This window comes from Phoca vitulina, unplaced genomic scaffold (assembly GCF_004348235.1).
Source record: "Phoca vitulina isolate PV1807 unplaced genomic scaffold, GSC_HSeal_1.0 scaffold6, whole genome shotgun sequence".
In the NCBI taxonomy this organism is placed as follows: domain Eukaryota; kingdom Metazoa; phylum Chordata; class Mammalia; order Carnivora; family Phocidae; genus Phoca; species Phoca vitulina.
This window is the reverse complement of record NW_022589709.1, coordinates 5,315,682-5,329,367: the sequence shown is the minus strand read 5'-3', so window position 1 is coordinate 5,329,367 and position 13,686 is coordinate 5,315,682. Positions and strand designations below refer to the sequence as shown.

At 46.5% G+C, this 13,686-nt stretch overlaps 1 protein-coding gene across 1 annotated transcript in view; it reads right to left on the bottom strand.

The window, feature by feature from the left end:
• Window positions 1-438: 438 nt before the first annotated feature.
• ADRA1B (adrenoceptor alpha 1B) overlaps window positions 439-13,686 on the bottom strand; it is a 48,580-nt gene continuing 35,332 nt past the window's right edge. Inside the window, exon 2 of the mRNA XM_032403638.1 lies at window positions 439-1,052. Coding sequence (XP_032259529.1) covers window positions 439-1,052 — 614 coding nt within the window. The remainder of the gene's footprint in view (window positions 1,053-13,686) is intronic.

Below are 13,686 nucleotides of genomic sequence, written 5' to 3'. Positions count from 1 at the left end.
TTGAGAGGTACGAAGTCACGAGACAAACAACGCCCCCGCTGCCTCCCGGGCGCACACTCGCTCTGGCCCCGCGCGGGCGGCCCCACACATGCACACATGCAGACCACACGGACACCGCACAGACACACGCACGTGTACCCACGGTTAAATACATGTACAAGGGACTCGTTTGGATATGTACAGAGAGAGAGAGAGACGGAAATCCCGGCCGGCGTCGGGTCCCCCAGGCTCTCAGCATGCTCGGCCCAGCTCTCCGCGCTGTACCTGGCACCCATGCCCCTGCCAGAAAAGCAGCTGCCCCTCTCCCCGCCCCCCTCCCCCCCCGGGCCCGCCCCCACCCCGGGCCCGGGTCTCCCGGCGCCGACGTCCCCTCCCCCCCTCCGCCCGCCCGCCCTCCCCCCCACGATGGTTTCCTCCCCACCTCTGGGGGGGGGGACCCTAAAACTGCGCGGGCGCCAGGGGCATGTTGGTTTTGAAGCCCGGCTGCCCGTTGGCCACGTCGGTCGCGGCCTCGCAGCCGCCGTTGCTGGCGCCGCCGTCGTCCCCGGGGCTCTGGGGCTCCGCCAGGAGCTTGAAGGTGAAGAGCGGGCCCGAGTCGTGGCGGCCGCGACGGCCGGGGGGCTCGGGCGCGGGCAGGCTCAGGAGCGCGCCGGGCGCTTTCCACTCGGGGAAGGCGCACAGCTCGACAGACGGCGGCGCGCCGCGGCCCAGGTAGCCCGGGCTCGGCGAGGCCGAGGGCAGGGTCCGCTGGCTGCCGCTCAGGCAGCTGCCGCTGTCGTCCAGCGAGTCCTTGCGCGACTGCGAGCGCTCCAGCGAGCCGCCGCGCGTCCACGGCCGGTAGGTGTAGGCGCAGCCGCCCAGACGACGGCGACGGCGACGGCGGCGGCGGCGGCGGCCGCGGCACTGGCACCCGAGGATGCGCACGAAGGCGCGCTTGAACTCCTTGCTGGAGCACGGGTAGATGATGGGGTTGAGGCAGCTGTTGAAGTAGCCCAGCCAGAACACCACCTTGAACACGGCGTCGGGGGGCTTCAGGGTGGAGAACAGGGAGCCTGCAGCGGGGAGGGGGGGGGGTGGGCACGGGGGCAGAAAGACAGACAGCAGGTCGTGAGTAGTCGGGCCCTCTCCTCCGCGTGCTCCGCCTAAACGCCGCCAACGCGCGGCACCCCCGCCGCCACGGCTCTGCCCGGGCCACCTTCTCTGCCCGGAGTGCTCGCCTTTCCATCTCACAGCGAGCGAATCCGACATTCCTTTTTAGGGCCAACCTCGATGACTTCCGCTTCACCCCTAAAACCTTTCCTGGTCTAGCTAGCCAGCACCTAAGCTCCCATTTCTCTCGATTTCCCGGGGCAGCGCTTACCACTTTCTACCCCAGCGATAATCAGCATCACCTGCGTTCGCACAGCTCTTAGGTCGGAAGCATTGTGCTAGGCGCTTAGCTATATTATTTTGTCCTACAGAAAGGCCTTGAAGCAGACGCCGATTTATTTCCATAGTGAATATGAGAGGTATTAAAGACCTAAATGTGAAAGGTAAAACTTTAAAGGTAAAAGAAGACAACGTAAAGGACGATCTTTTTGATCTAGGGGGTGAAAGAAAGACGACTTAACACTTCAAAAAGATAAACTATGAGGCAAGGATGCGAGAAGATATTTCCAATGTTTAAGACAGTCAAAGGCATCGATGTTTAGAATATATAAGGAACTCCTGCAAATCAACAAGAAAAAGAGCATTCCCAGTAGAAATGTGGGCAAAGAAAATGAACGGGCAATTTACAAAACAGGAAACCTCAGGGCTAATGAACATAGACCAAGATGCTCAAAATATTAGGGAGTCAAATAAATTACAGTGAAAACCACAAAGAGATACAACGTATCTGTTAGGCTGGCAAAAATCAGAAAGCTGGAGAGTGCTAGATGTAGGTAGGGTTGTGGGGACAGGGGGGAGCCTTCTGCACGGCTGGTGGGGGCACAGGCTGTGAAGTGGTACTGGAGACTCTGGCCCCACTTGGTCTCATTAATTATATATACAGACTTCTTGACCCCGCAGTTCTGCTCCAGGGCATAGATCTCAAAGAACTTTCGCACAGGTCCATAAGGGGACATGCGTGAGTATATTCAGAGCTGTGCTGCTTATGGTGACAGAGAGTTGGCGAGAACCTAGGTGTCCCTCACTGGGAATTATGGAAAAGTAGAGTGGGGTAGATGCCTAGCACGGCCACTGTGTCGCACTTAGAGCCCTGGGTGGCATGTGCATATAGCTCTATGGAAAGATCTTAAAAACATCATTCTTTATGAACAAATAGGAAACAGAATGGAGATTTACAACATAATACTATTTAAGTAACACACCAAAAACCACACACATTTTGCAAAAAAACTTCAAATAATGTCAAACACAAAATAGTTGCCTAAGGGTGTAGGCAGAGGGAAATGGAAATAAAAGGAAATAAATCAATAAAATACAATGAGGTGCTATGATGGAGAAACATGATTAACTCACCCCTCAATTTCAGAGCTAAAAATATTTTATGGCAATATTAAATTAAAAACAATTTCCATTTTAAATGCAAGGCAACTAAGACTTGGAGAGAGTAAATGACTTGCCCCAGGTTACACGGCATGTTGGTAGTATAGCTGGGATTTAAACTAAATTCTGTTTGAATACAAAATATGTTTTTGTTTATTTTTATTTATTTATTTATTTTCTTTTAAAAGATTTTATTTATTTATTTGACAGAGAGAGACACAGTGAGAGAGAGAGAGCACAGGAGGGGGAGAGGGAGAGGGAGAAGCAGGCTTCCTGCTGAGCAGGGAGCCCAATGCGGGGCTCCATCCCAGGACCCCGGGATCATGACCTGAGCCGGAGGCAGATGCTTAACAACCGAGCCACCCAGGCGCCCACAAAATATGATTTTAAAATGCTATTTATAATACCCTTTGTGGAAAAATGAGAAAATACAAAAAAGCAAAAAGAAAAAAAAATATTTTGAAAGCACACACAACCCCGCAATGCAGAGAGATCACATTTGGTGCATATACCTTCAGATTTTTTTTCCTGTTGTATATATATCTTTAAATGTTTTGATAAATGCAATTATACTTTATAGGACCTTCCTTCCTTCCTCTCTTCCTCTCTTCCTCCCTCCTTTCCCTCCCTTCCTTCTTTCCTTCCTTCCTTCCTTTTTTGTTACTTCAAACCATGTCCCTGGGCTCCTGGTGCAGGGTTAAGCCAGGCAAGGGTTTAAACTTAGAAAGAGGATTATCCAGGGATGCCTGGGTGACTCAGTTGATGAAGTGTCCGACTCTTGATTTCGGCTCAGGTCACGATCTCAGGATCTTGAGATCAAGCCCCACGCTGGGCTCCATGCTCAGCGTGGAGTCTGCTTGAGAGTCTCTCTCTCTCCTTCTCCCTCTACTCCTGCCTCCTCTAAATAAACTCTTAAAAAAAAAAAAAAAAGGAAAGAGGGCTACCCATACATGAATGTAAGTGCTAATTATACAGGTACTGATTCTTTTCTTTTCTTTTCTTTTTTTTTAAGTTTCTTTAAGTAATCTCTGCACCCAACGTGGGGCTCAAACTCACAACCCTGAGATCAAGAAGCGCATGCTGTACCGACTGAGCCAGCCAAGCAACCTGAATCAGTTGAGGAAACGTGGGAGTGGGCTAGATTCTTGGTTTGCTTTGGGGAGGCAGATGAGGGCGCCACTTTGTGGTCTGATCTGTGACAAGGCCGGCCCCATTAGGTTTTCATCCCCCCCTCCCAGATACTCCTTTGGATTAAGACGCTGTATGGAAGGCTCCGGCTGAAGTGCACATTTGGCATGTGAACACTTAGTACCCATGACCAGATGAGTTGTCTCTGTCCATGGGGATGTTCTGGTTTCTGTCACTGAGTCTGAAGGGCATATGCACTGGTCTTGACAGATTCAAAACTGGAGAATAAATTTTGGGAGAAGTGGAGAGAAGGTGGAAAAGCTAGGAAACCTTGTGCATTACCCTGGAGGGTAAATGCTAATGGAGCGTGTACCCAGGCAGGCACACCGCCCTAATGAGGACACGTAGGGTCCAGGGCTGGGGATGCACAGATAGTCATGCGGCAGTGAGGAGATCAAGAGTAGGACAGCTTGCTGAAAACAAACTCGTAACTTTGCTTGCCAACCCCATTGAATTTGACAGTAAAATATAAATGGCTTAATGGGGATACATCCTTAGGGACTGGCTCTTTTAAAGGATACACTAACAACAATAATGCCAATGGCTGATATTCTTCAGACCCACTGTTTATATTGTGTGTGTGCTCTGTACAGGGCTTGTGCTAAACCTTCATACCATCAGCCCATTTAATTATCACAATAATCCTTTGATGCATGTACTATTGTCGGTCTCATTTTATGGATCGGGACACCAACATATGAGAGTAGTAGCTATTTCCATATTTATACATCTATCCGTTTGCTCATTCATTCATTCCATAAATACGGAGTTCCTGCTAAGTGCCGGGCATGAGGCCAAGCTGCAGGGATCCAGAGATGACTTGGGGTGTGGCCTCCGGCCCTGGGCAGCCCACAGACCAGTGGGGAGGCAGATGTGTTAACAGGTCATTGCAACAGAATACCTGTGACATCACGATAGCGGCATAAATGTTACTCTGTCCTCCTACGCCCACGTGGCATTTCTTTCTGGTTCTTCTTCACCTCCCTCATACTGGAAACCCCTTATCAAGGATAAAGACGGGCTGGATCTTTGCCTTTATTTTCTTACAAAGTATTCTTCAAGGACTATGGCTCTGAGAAGTATTCAGCCAAAAGTAAGGGGATGATGCTGACTTTTTTCATAGCATTTATTTATAGCCATATTGTGAGTTTGGGCTCCCTGAGCTACTAGGTCTTCTGAGACGGACATTCTCTGCATTCCATTCTTTGCCTACCTGTGTCACCCTTCTGCCGACTTAGGCAATGTGATCCTGTGGCTTGAATACAGGGTGTGGGATCACTCAGACCTAGTTTTGAGTCCCCTTTTTTGGTGTACTGGCTATTGACTTTAGAAAAGTTAATTGGCCTCCATATTCTCACCCATAAATTGGAAATAGTATCTGTTCCATAGGGTTATTTTGGACACAGGAAAATGTCCATATAAAATACTTGACACGGGGATAATAAATAATAAATAGTGGCCATTTTCTAAAAATACTTTATATCCTGGCCCAGTCAGGAGTCTTCTCCAGGAACTCTGCTCTGATGAGCCCCTCCCAACTCACATTGACTTCTTCATTCTGTATTCCACAGAAGATACACAATCACATCTTATTCTGTTATTTTACTGTTTGCCTGTTAAAGTTGTAAAGCCATCCCAGGGCTGGCTGAGTCCTCGCTCACCACTCAGACTTTAAATTCCTTCTGGGCAAGGACTACCTCTTCATTTCTTTTCTTTCCCTCTCCAGATTTGTATATTTTTATTACAAAAATAACAGATGGAGAGGTGAATAGAGGGAGCACAGGATTTTTAGAGCAGTGAAACTACTCTCTATGATGTTATAATGGCAGATACATGTCATTATACATTTGTCCAAACCCATAGCATGTGTAACACCAAGAGTGAGCTCTAATGTAAACTATGGACTTTGGGTGACAATGATGTGTCGTGAGGTTCATCCATTGTAGCAAATGAACTTCTCTGGTAGGGGCTGGTGATAATGGCAGAGGCTGTGCATGTGTGAGGGCAGCGGGTGTGAGGGAAATCTCAGGACCTTCCTGTCAATTTGGGTGTGAATATAAAACTGCTCTAAAAAATAGTCTATTAAAAAACCTCACTTGGGGTGCCTTGCTAGCTCAGTCGGTAGAGCATGCGATTCTTGATCTTAGAGTTGTAAGTTTGAGCCCCACATTGGGTGTAGAGATTACTTAAAAATGAAATCTTAAAAAAAAAATATAGCAACCACCTCATTTACTTAAAATAAAGAGTGATACATACTGATTTTTAAAAAATTACATTACAAAAAAAATTCTATATAATATAAATTAAAAATTCTTCTCCATTCAGATAGAGGACCAGAGTTCACAGTTTTATTTTTATCCTTTTAGATTTTTTTTTTTAATGGGGTCATACACGTACCTTTCCCCAAATTTCTTTCTTCACTTAGAATATGTATAAGACAGGGGTGTCTGGGTGGCCTAGTCGGTTAAGTGTCTGACTCTTGGTTTCAGCTCAGGTGGTGATCTCAGGGTTGTGAGATCCAGACCCACGTCAGGCTCTGAGTTCAGCGCAGAGTCGGCTTGGGATTTTCTCTCCCTCTCCCTCTGCCCCTCCCTCCCATGCGCTCACATACTCTCTCTCTCTAAAGTGAATAAATAAATCTGAAAAAAAAATTTATTTATATTTAATTTAAATATATATATTATTTATATTTAATTTATGCACATGTATATGTATATAAAACATTTCCCCACATCAGAACATTACATCCTATGGTCTGGATATATACTAGTTTAACGTTCTCCAACCTTAATTCTTTTCTAATGATAGTCAAGTAGTGATTTCCAATTTTGGCTGTTACAAACTGTAGTAATGAAAAGCCTTATGCGTTTTGCTTTTTGTGTGTTTGAGTGTTTCTGTAGGATCTACTCCTCCATGAGGAACCACTGAGTCAGTGGCACATTTAAGTGCTGACAGCTAGCCAAATCGCCTTCTGAGCTAGTTATACCAATTCACCTTCCCATTGGCTGTGTATGATTGTGATATTTTCTCTCCACATCTGCAACTCTGGCTTTGGTCAGTCTTTAATCCTCACTTGTCTGAAAGCTGAATAATGACTTTGCCCTCTTGTTCCCTTTGCATTCTGTTTTATTTTGTCCTCCTGCAGACCCCAGTATTACATGCCCACCCTGAGCAAACCCTCAGTGACCTCTGATAGGGAGTCTCTTTCCTTATTAGAATTGGACTCCTTAGGATAGAATCCAGGCTGTCTCACCAGCAGCCAAGTGACCTTGGGCAGGTTTTTACAGTGTCCCTAAGTCTCAGTTTTCTCATCAGTAAAATGGGGCTAATAATGGTACAATGCCTCTGGGTTATTTTGAGAATTAAGAAGATAAAACATGTAAAGTCCTTATTAGCACTCAGGGTACCAGGAGCCTGCCACCCAATCAACTTTGCATTAATGCTAATTAACCAAATAATTCTTTTTTTTTTTTAGATTTATTTATATATTTTTGTGAGGGAGAGAAAGAGAGAGCACGAGTGGGAGGGGCAGAGGGAGAGGGAGAGAGAATCTGACGGAGTCTCCGCACTTAGAGCGGAGCTGGACTTGCGGCTCCATCTCATGAGCCTGAGATCACGACCTGAGCCAAAACCAAGAGTCAAATGCTTAACTGACTGCTCCACCCAAGCACCCCAACCAAATAATTCTTATTCTTGTCAATCACCGATTGGGCTGGAAATCTAATTACAGGAAGTCTATAGGTGGGACCTATGTTTGGTAACTCGATGTATCATTCTGAATGAGTTGCTTTCCCTTTCTGGGCCTCACTTTCCCTCCTTTAGTTGACTGGTTTGATCTGGGTTCTCTCCATGAAGCCAGAGATGGAAGCCCTGCCCATCCTTGCTGGGACGTGCCCTCTTCTCTAGACCCACCACAGGGGGGCAGTGTGTGTCAAGGGCTAGACGAGCGGCCTCTCGGATTCCAAGCATATTTCTGCCCCTTCTCTCTGCCCCTCCCCCCAGCTGCACAGAAGCCACTGGTCCGAGGGGTCTTGTTTGCTACACCGGGTGGTCCGGATGCCGCCAAGAAGCCGTAGCTAATTAGGGAAGGTGCTGAGCCTCTTCGGCGTGAAAGAGGATCAGTGACAGGGATCTTTTCTCCTGGGCACCCAAACAGACCTTTGGGGACCCAAAAAGCCGTGAAGAGAGGGAAGCAAGGAAATGCGGTTCCAGGAAGCCTGCTCTCTCTGCTTTAGGTCAGGGCTGTGTCAGCCTTTCTGACAAGGCCACCAGCTCGTAGTGCATGTCCTTGAGCCTAGCTCCACTTCTCTTGCTCATGAAATGCTGTGATGTTCCTTGCCCTGCATCTTAGAATCCTGGCTTGACAGGGCCAGGAAAACTTCCTTAACAGAAGCTCAGTGAGGGTGAGGGTCTTGCTCAAGGTCACTCAGCTGGTGACTAGCAGAGCGACTGCCAGAACATGTTCAAGCATCATTCATTTGATTCAACAAACGTTGATTCAACAAACGTGCAGGTCAGTGGTTAGGGACCTGTTCAGACGTCTTAAGGAGGTAGATCTGGGTTCAAGTGCTGACTCTGGAGAAGCTACTTGAGCTCAGTGAGGCTCAGATTCCTGGAAAATGGGGACAGTGATAGTTCTTTTCTGTGTGGAGGAGATGAACTTGGGCTCGGTAAGTGCCAGGCATGTCAAAAGCACCCAATAAGTACAACTATTCTGACGGCTTCAAACACAGCCACTACTATTACTGCCCACACTGTTGTTAACGCAGTATTACTGCTGCAAAGATGAGGAATGTGGCAAAGAGCACAGGATCTCCTGTGCTGCCTGGGTGTGGGGACTCCCACCCTATGCTCTGTCCAACACAGACCCGAGGATGGGCACCCTATGGTTCTCAAACATGCTGAAATTGCATGCAGTGTTCACTCGTTTTTCTGGGAAAGAAACTGTCTCAAGTCTGGAGCCCCCTCAGCACCAGTTACTCAATGCTTTTCTTTAGATCAACTAATTTTTGGTGTCTAAACTAAACATTTTTTAGGAAGCTTTCTGTCACTATTTTTTAATTGGCACCACTTGTTATAAATAGAATGTCATAGTAGAGAAAAAAAAGATGAAAAAAATGATATTAGTATCTCTGGATTGCTCCAGACAGTGGTGGGCCTGAGGCCTGCTCTCTTTTTCAAAAAGGGAGATTAGCTGGGGTTGCGGGGTATTAACTACTTGCTAAACTAAGAGGAATTCCACTTTGAGGAACTCAAGGGATTGAGGGAAAAGTGAACAGGGAAAAATTTTCTCACGGGAGAACCCAGCCCGGAGCACGTGGTAGCTGCTGAATAAATATTTGCTCAATGACCGACTGATCTACTGAGTATGTGATTCAGTTTCTTGTGCCATCTCTAGCTGTCATTTCTTTCTTTCTTTCTTTTTTTTTAAAGATTTTATTTATTTATTTGACAGAGAGACACAGTGAGAGAGGGAACACAAGCAGGGGGGAGTGGGAGAGGGAGAAGCAGACTTCCCACCGAGCAGGGAGCCCGATGCGGGGCTCGATCCCAGGACCCCGGGATCATGACCCGAGCTGAAGGCAGATGCTTAACGACTGAGCCACCCAGGCGCCCCTCTAGCTGTCATTTCAAGCTATCCTGCACACTAGCTCAAATCCCTAGTGAATTTGAGCAGAGGTCTAGGAGCAGCCCGGGAAACGTTGTGGCTCCTACTGAGGCCTTTTAAGCAGATCCAATGGGACAACATGTCATTGGAACACTTCTACCTGGGTGGGGAGTGTAGGAGGTGGAGCTGGGGGTGGGGGGTACCTCTGAGAGTTTAGCAGATGGTGCAGTGAGCCCACCCATGCCACTTGGGTTTTGCCTGCCTGAGGGCAAGGGCGATTTAGAGGGATTGGAAGTGTAAGGCTCAAAAGCCAAGGCTGAGGGGATCTACTTGGGGAGAAGTATTTCTTGGCTGGATGTGGTCCCAGTGGGTCACCGTTAAAATGCCATTCAACAAATCAGAGCAGTGAACACAAGGTCTCAACCCTCTGTGAGCCTCCAGTCTTCAAAACCACAGGGTGCGTTTGTGGAGTAGTGGCTACCATTTGACAAGCTCTTACTCTGTGCCAGTCACTGAGGAAATGCTTAATCTCCGGTGCTTTCCGCCTATGTTCCCAAGCAGCCCAGCATGGCTGTGCCCGGCGTAGCGCTAGGGGGCGCCATTCCACACGGTCGTCTACAGCACTTCTAGGTGACGGTGGCCAACCTGCGTGCGCCCCCTGGAGGCCATGACCATTACACTCTGGGGAATGGAAGGTAAGTCGCTGGATGTCACAGAGCCAGTGGGTGATAGAGTTAGAATTTGAATGCAGGCCGCCTTTGACAGAAGCTGTCAATCACCACCAAGATAGTACATGGGGAGACAAAATATGCATGTGGATATGGATAAAGGACTGAAGGATACACGTGGAAGGAGACGTCTACAGTGTTTATGCTTGGGTGGTAGAATCATGGGTGAATTTCCCCTCTGTGTGCTTTTCGGTGTTTTCCAAAATTCTCTCCATAAACTTGAATTATTTTGTAATTGGGAAAAATCCAATGAATATTATTTAAAAAATAAGAAGTAACCCAAAAGATACGGTGCTTATTGGGTCCTTGTGATGTGTCGGCCAACTTCCCTAGACTCTATTTCATTTAATTCCTGCAGTAGCCTGTGAGTAGTGGGATTATCCCTACTTTCCAGATGAAGAACTGGAGATGCAGGTGGAGGTGGCACTTGTCCAAGGCCTTCATTAAACAGTGGTTGGAGGAATGACCAACAGGTGGCCTTGGAGATGCCCCAGGACATGGGGACCTAAAGCATCCAGCAGGGGCTGGGTGGCTTGTAACATGCCCCCGGGCACTGACATTCTGAGACTCTAGGATTATAGATTTGATTTGACCCTATTTCACAGAATCAGACAAGCTGATGACCTCAGGGGAGCCAGTGGGTGGTAAAACCATTTTGATCAACTTGTAAATTGAGTGGAACTCCTTTTCAACATGGCTCCTATGAGGAGCACTTAGCTACACCTACAGCCAAGCCAAGTCTCCCCAGCTGAAAGAGTTTGGCGCAATAAAAACTCAAAAAATTTGAATAGCTGCTAATCTTTCAGCACTAGTTTTATAAAGGAGGTTTCCTTGGATTTGGAAATTCCCTTTGAGGTTTTCCATTTTTATTTGCCACTTAACCCTGGAATGAGATCATAAAGTTGTCCAACAAATACAATAGCTTTGGGGCCAACAGACCCATGCTAAGTTTTAAAGCAAACGAGACAATAATAGTCACCAGAGCCACCATTTACAATGACCTAGGAACCGGTTATCAGGTACTATATTTTACACACATTTGCTCATGCAATCCTTCCAGGAGCATTGCTATTACTGTATCTCATTTTACAGATGAAGCAACTGAGGTTTAAGAGATTAACAAAGTCACCTGTCTAGTAAGGATTAAAATCCAACTTCGAAGTCTGGGTTCTTACTCACTGTTCAATAATAAGAAAAAGAAGCTTCTATTCATATCCTTAAGCACCAGGCAATTTCTCCCTCAACTGGGAACAATCTCTCTCTTTGCTGAATTGTCAAAGCACTTTATCTGAACCCCCAAATATGGCATTTATCACTTTCTACCTTGAATTACAGTTGCTGAGGGCTATGCCTCATCTCTTCTGATTAGACTGTGAGCTTCTAGAAAAGAGAGTTCATGTCTGATTTTTCTCTTTCCCTAGGGCCTAGCACAGTGCCTGACACATGACAGGCACTCAGCCAACATGTGTTACAGGAATGATAATCGTAATACAAATAATAAAACTGAAATATGTTAGCCCCTAGCTACTCAAAGTGAGGTTCATGGATAAACAGCCTCCATATCACCTGGGTGCATGTTAGAAATGCAGAACCTCAGTGATCCAATGAATCAGGATCTGCTTTTTTAACCAGGTCCCGGGGTGAAAAGCATTGCTTTAGCTCATGTTACAATTTTCCTTTTAAAATTGTTTTCCTGGGTATCTTGGGATTCATGGATGAGCAGCGGCTGGGCTGAAAGCCACCTCACCATGAGGTTGACACTCTTGGCCCAAACCCTCTAGCGCGCTGCTCCTATAGTTTATAGGATAAAGTTCAAACTGCTGAGCCTGGAATTTAAGGCCTTCTCAACTTGGCTGCAATGGATCGAATCTTCACAACATGAGTTGACTTTTCTGGCTCCTTTCCCTTTATTCACACTGTCCACTGGTCTGAGATGCCTTCTGCTCTCCCCTCCTCCTCTCCATCCTTTCCAGGCCTGGCTCAGATTCCTCCTACACACAAACACAGCCCACCCTACGTGGCTTCCTTGGAAGTGTAAAAGCATGAGGAGGGAATGAACGGTCCATGAAGACCTGCTAAGATCCAGGTGACCTGCACACCTTACCTAATTTCACCCTCCCAACAGGCAGGAGGAGAGGTGGGTTGTCTAATTCTCATTTCTCAATGACAGATGTGGAAATCAAGTCTCCAAGGGAATGGAATTCACCCAAGGTCACACAGCCATAAATGGCAGAGCTGGGATTCAGACCCAAATCTGCCTGGTCCAAGTCTGGGCATTGCCTCTGAACTCTTAGAACACCTCTGGGGTGGGGGAAGTCTAGAATTGTTTACTTGTTATTTGTCATGGTGTCTTACATATATTTTATCTGGCCATTAAGATGCCAGGATCTAGAAACCAAGAGTTTTATGTCACTCTACTCCAGTGGTTCTTAACCTGCCAATGCTGGTTATGCAGATAACTTAGCACCATCTAATTTGAGGGGCTCACAGACCCACTGAATCCCATCCATGGGTACCCAGGAGGTGCACCATCACCAGATTAAGAGTCTTTGCTATTTGCTGCACAGATTCCTATCATAACAATTGTTGGACTTAGCTGAGAGTCCATCTCCCTTATTTACAAGATCCTCAAGGCCAGGGTCTATCTTACTCATCTTGGTTTCTCTAGCACCTAACACTGAGCTTGCCTTATAGTGAATGTGTAAAAACATTTGTTGAGCATATAACCTCTTCTTCACGTGCCTATGCCAGTTTCAGATTCATAGAAGGTGCTGAATAAATGGTTGTGGAGTGATTCCCTTGCTTATACCTTGCTTCCTTCCTTTTCTTTCTTTCTTTAAGTGGTAACCACGTGTCAACACCCAGTTCAGTTCCCATCTCCTTCCTGGAACCTTCCCCGACTGCTCTAGGCCTCTTCTTTATTTCTCATCAGAACAGAGTCTGCAGCACATAGATTAATATGGGACGCCATTCTTAAGGGATGTGCCCCTTGTCTGCTCAGGCAGCGTCAAAGCGCCTTGAAGAGGGGGTCTGTGCCCTATACTGGGCATGCAATCAGTGCCATCAATTACCCACTGATTAACTGATTGGCACATTTCATCTTCCAGGAGGGAAGCTACCTCCTGGTGTAGACCCAGAGTTAAGAGGAGATGGGATGGAGTGGTTTCCACAGCACTTAAGGGCCCATCTTTGATACTGAACTGAGTGTGTTCCATGCTTTGACCTCACTGGAAATAGCAATTTCCCTGAAGATCGCTTTTAGAAACTGAGTATTAGTGGGACCTATGTGAAGGAAGCTACAAAACTTTATAAAGGGGCATAAAAAGGAGATATGTATAAATGGAGAGACATAGCTTGCTTTAGTACAGGAAGTCTCTATTCAGGAGAACTTCAGTTCTCCCCAAGTTAACCAGTAAATTCGAGACAACCTCATTAAAATGCCAACAGGATGGTTTTTTTTTTTTGGGCGGGGGGCACTAAATGATCCAAATATATAGAAGAATATGGAATATGGAAGAATAACCATGAAAAAAATAGAAGAATATATATATTGAATATATATAGAATGAATGAATATATATAGAAAGAATGAATATATATAGAATGAATATATATAGAAGAATATGGAAGATG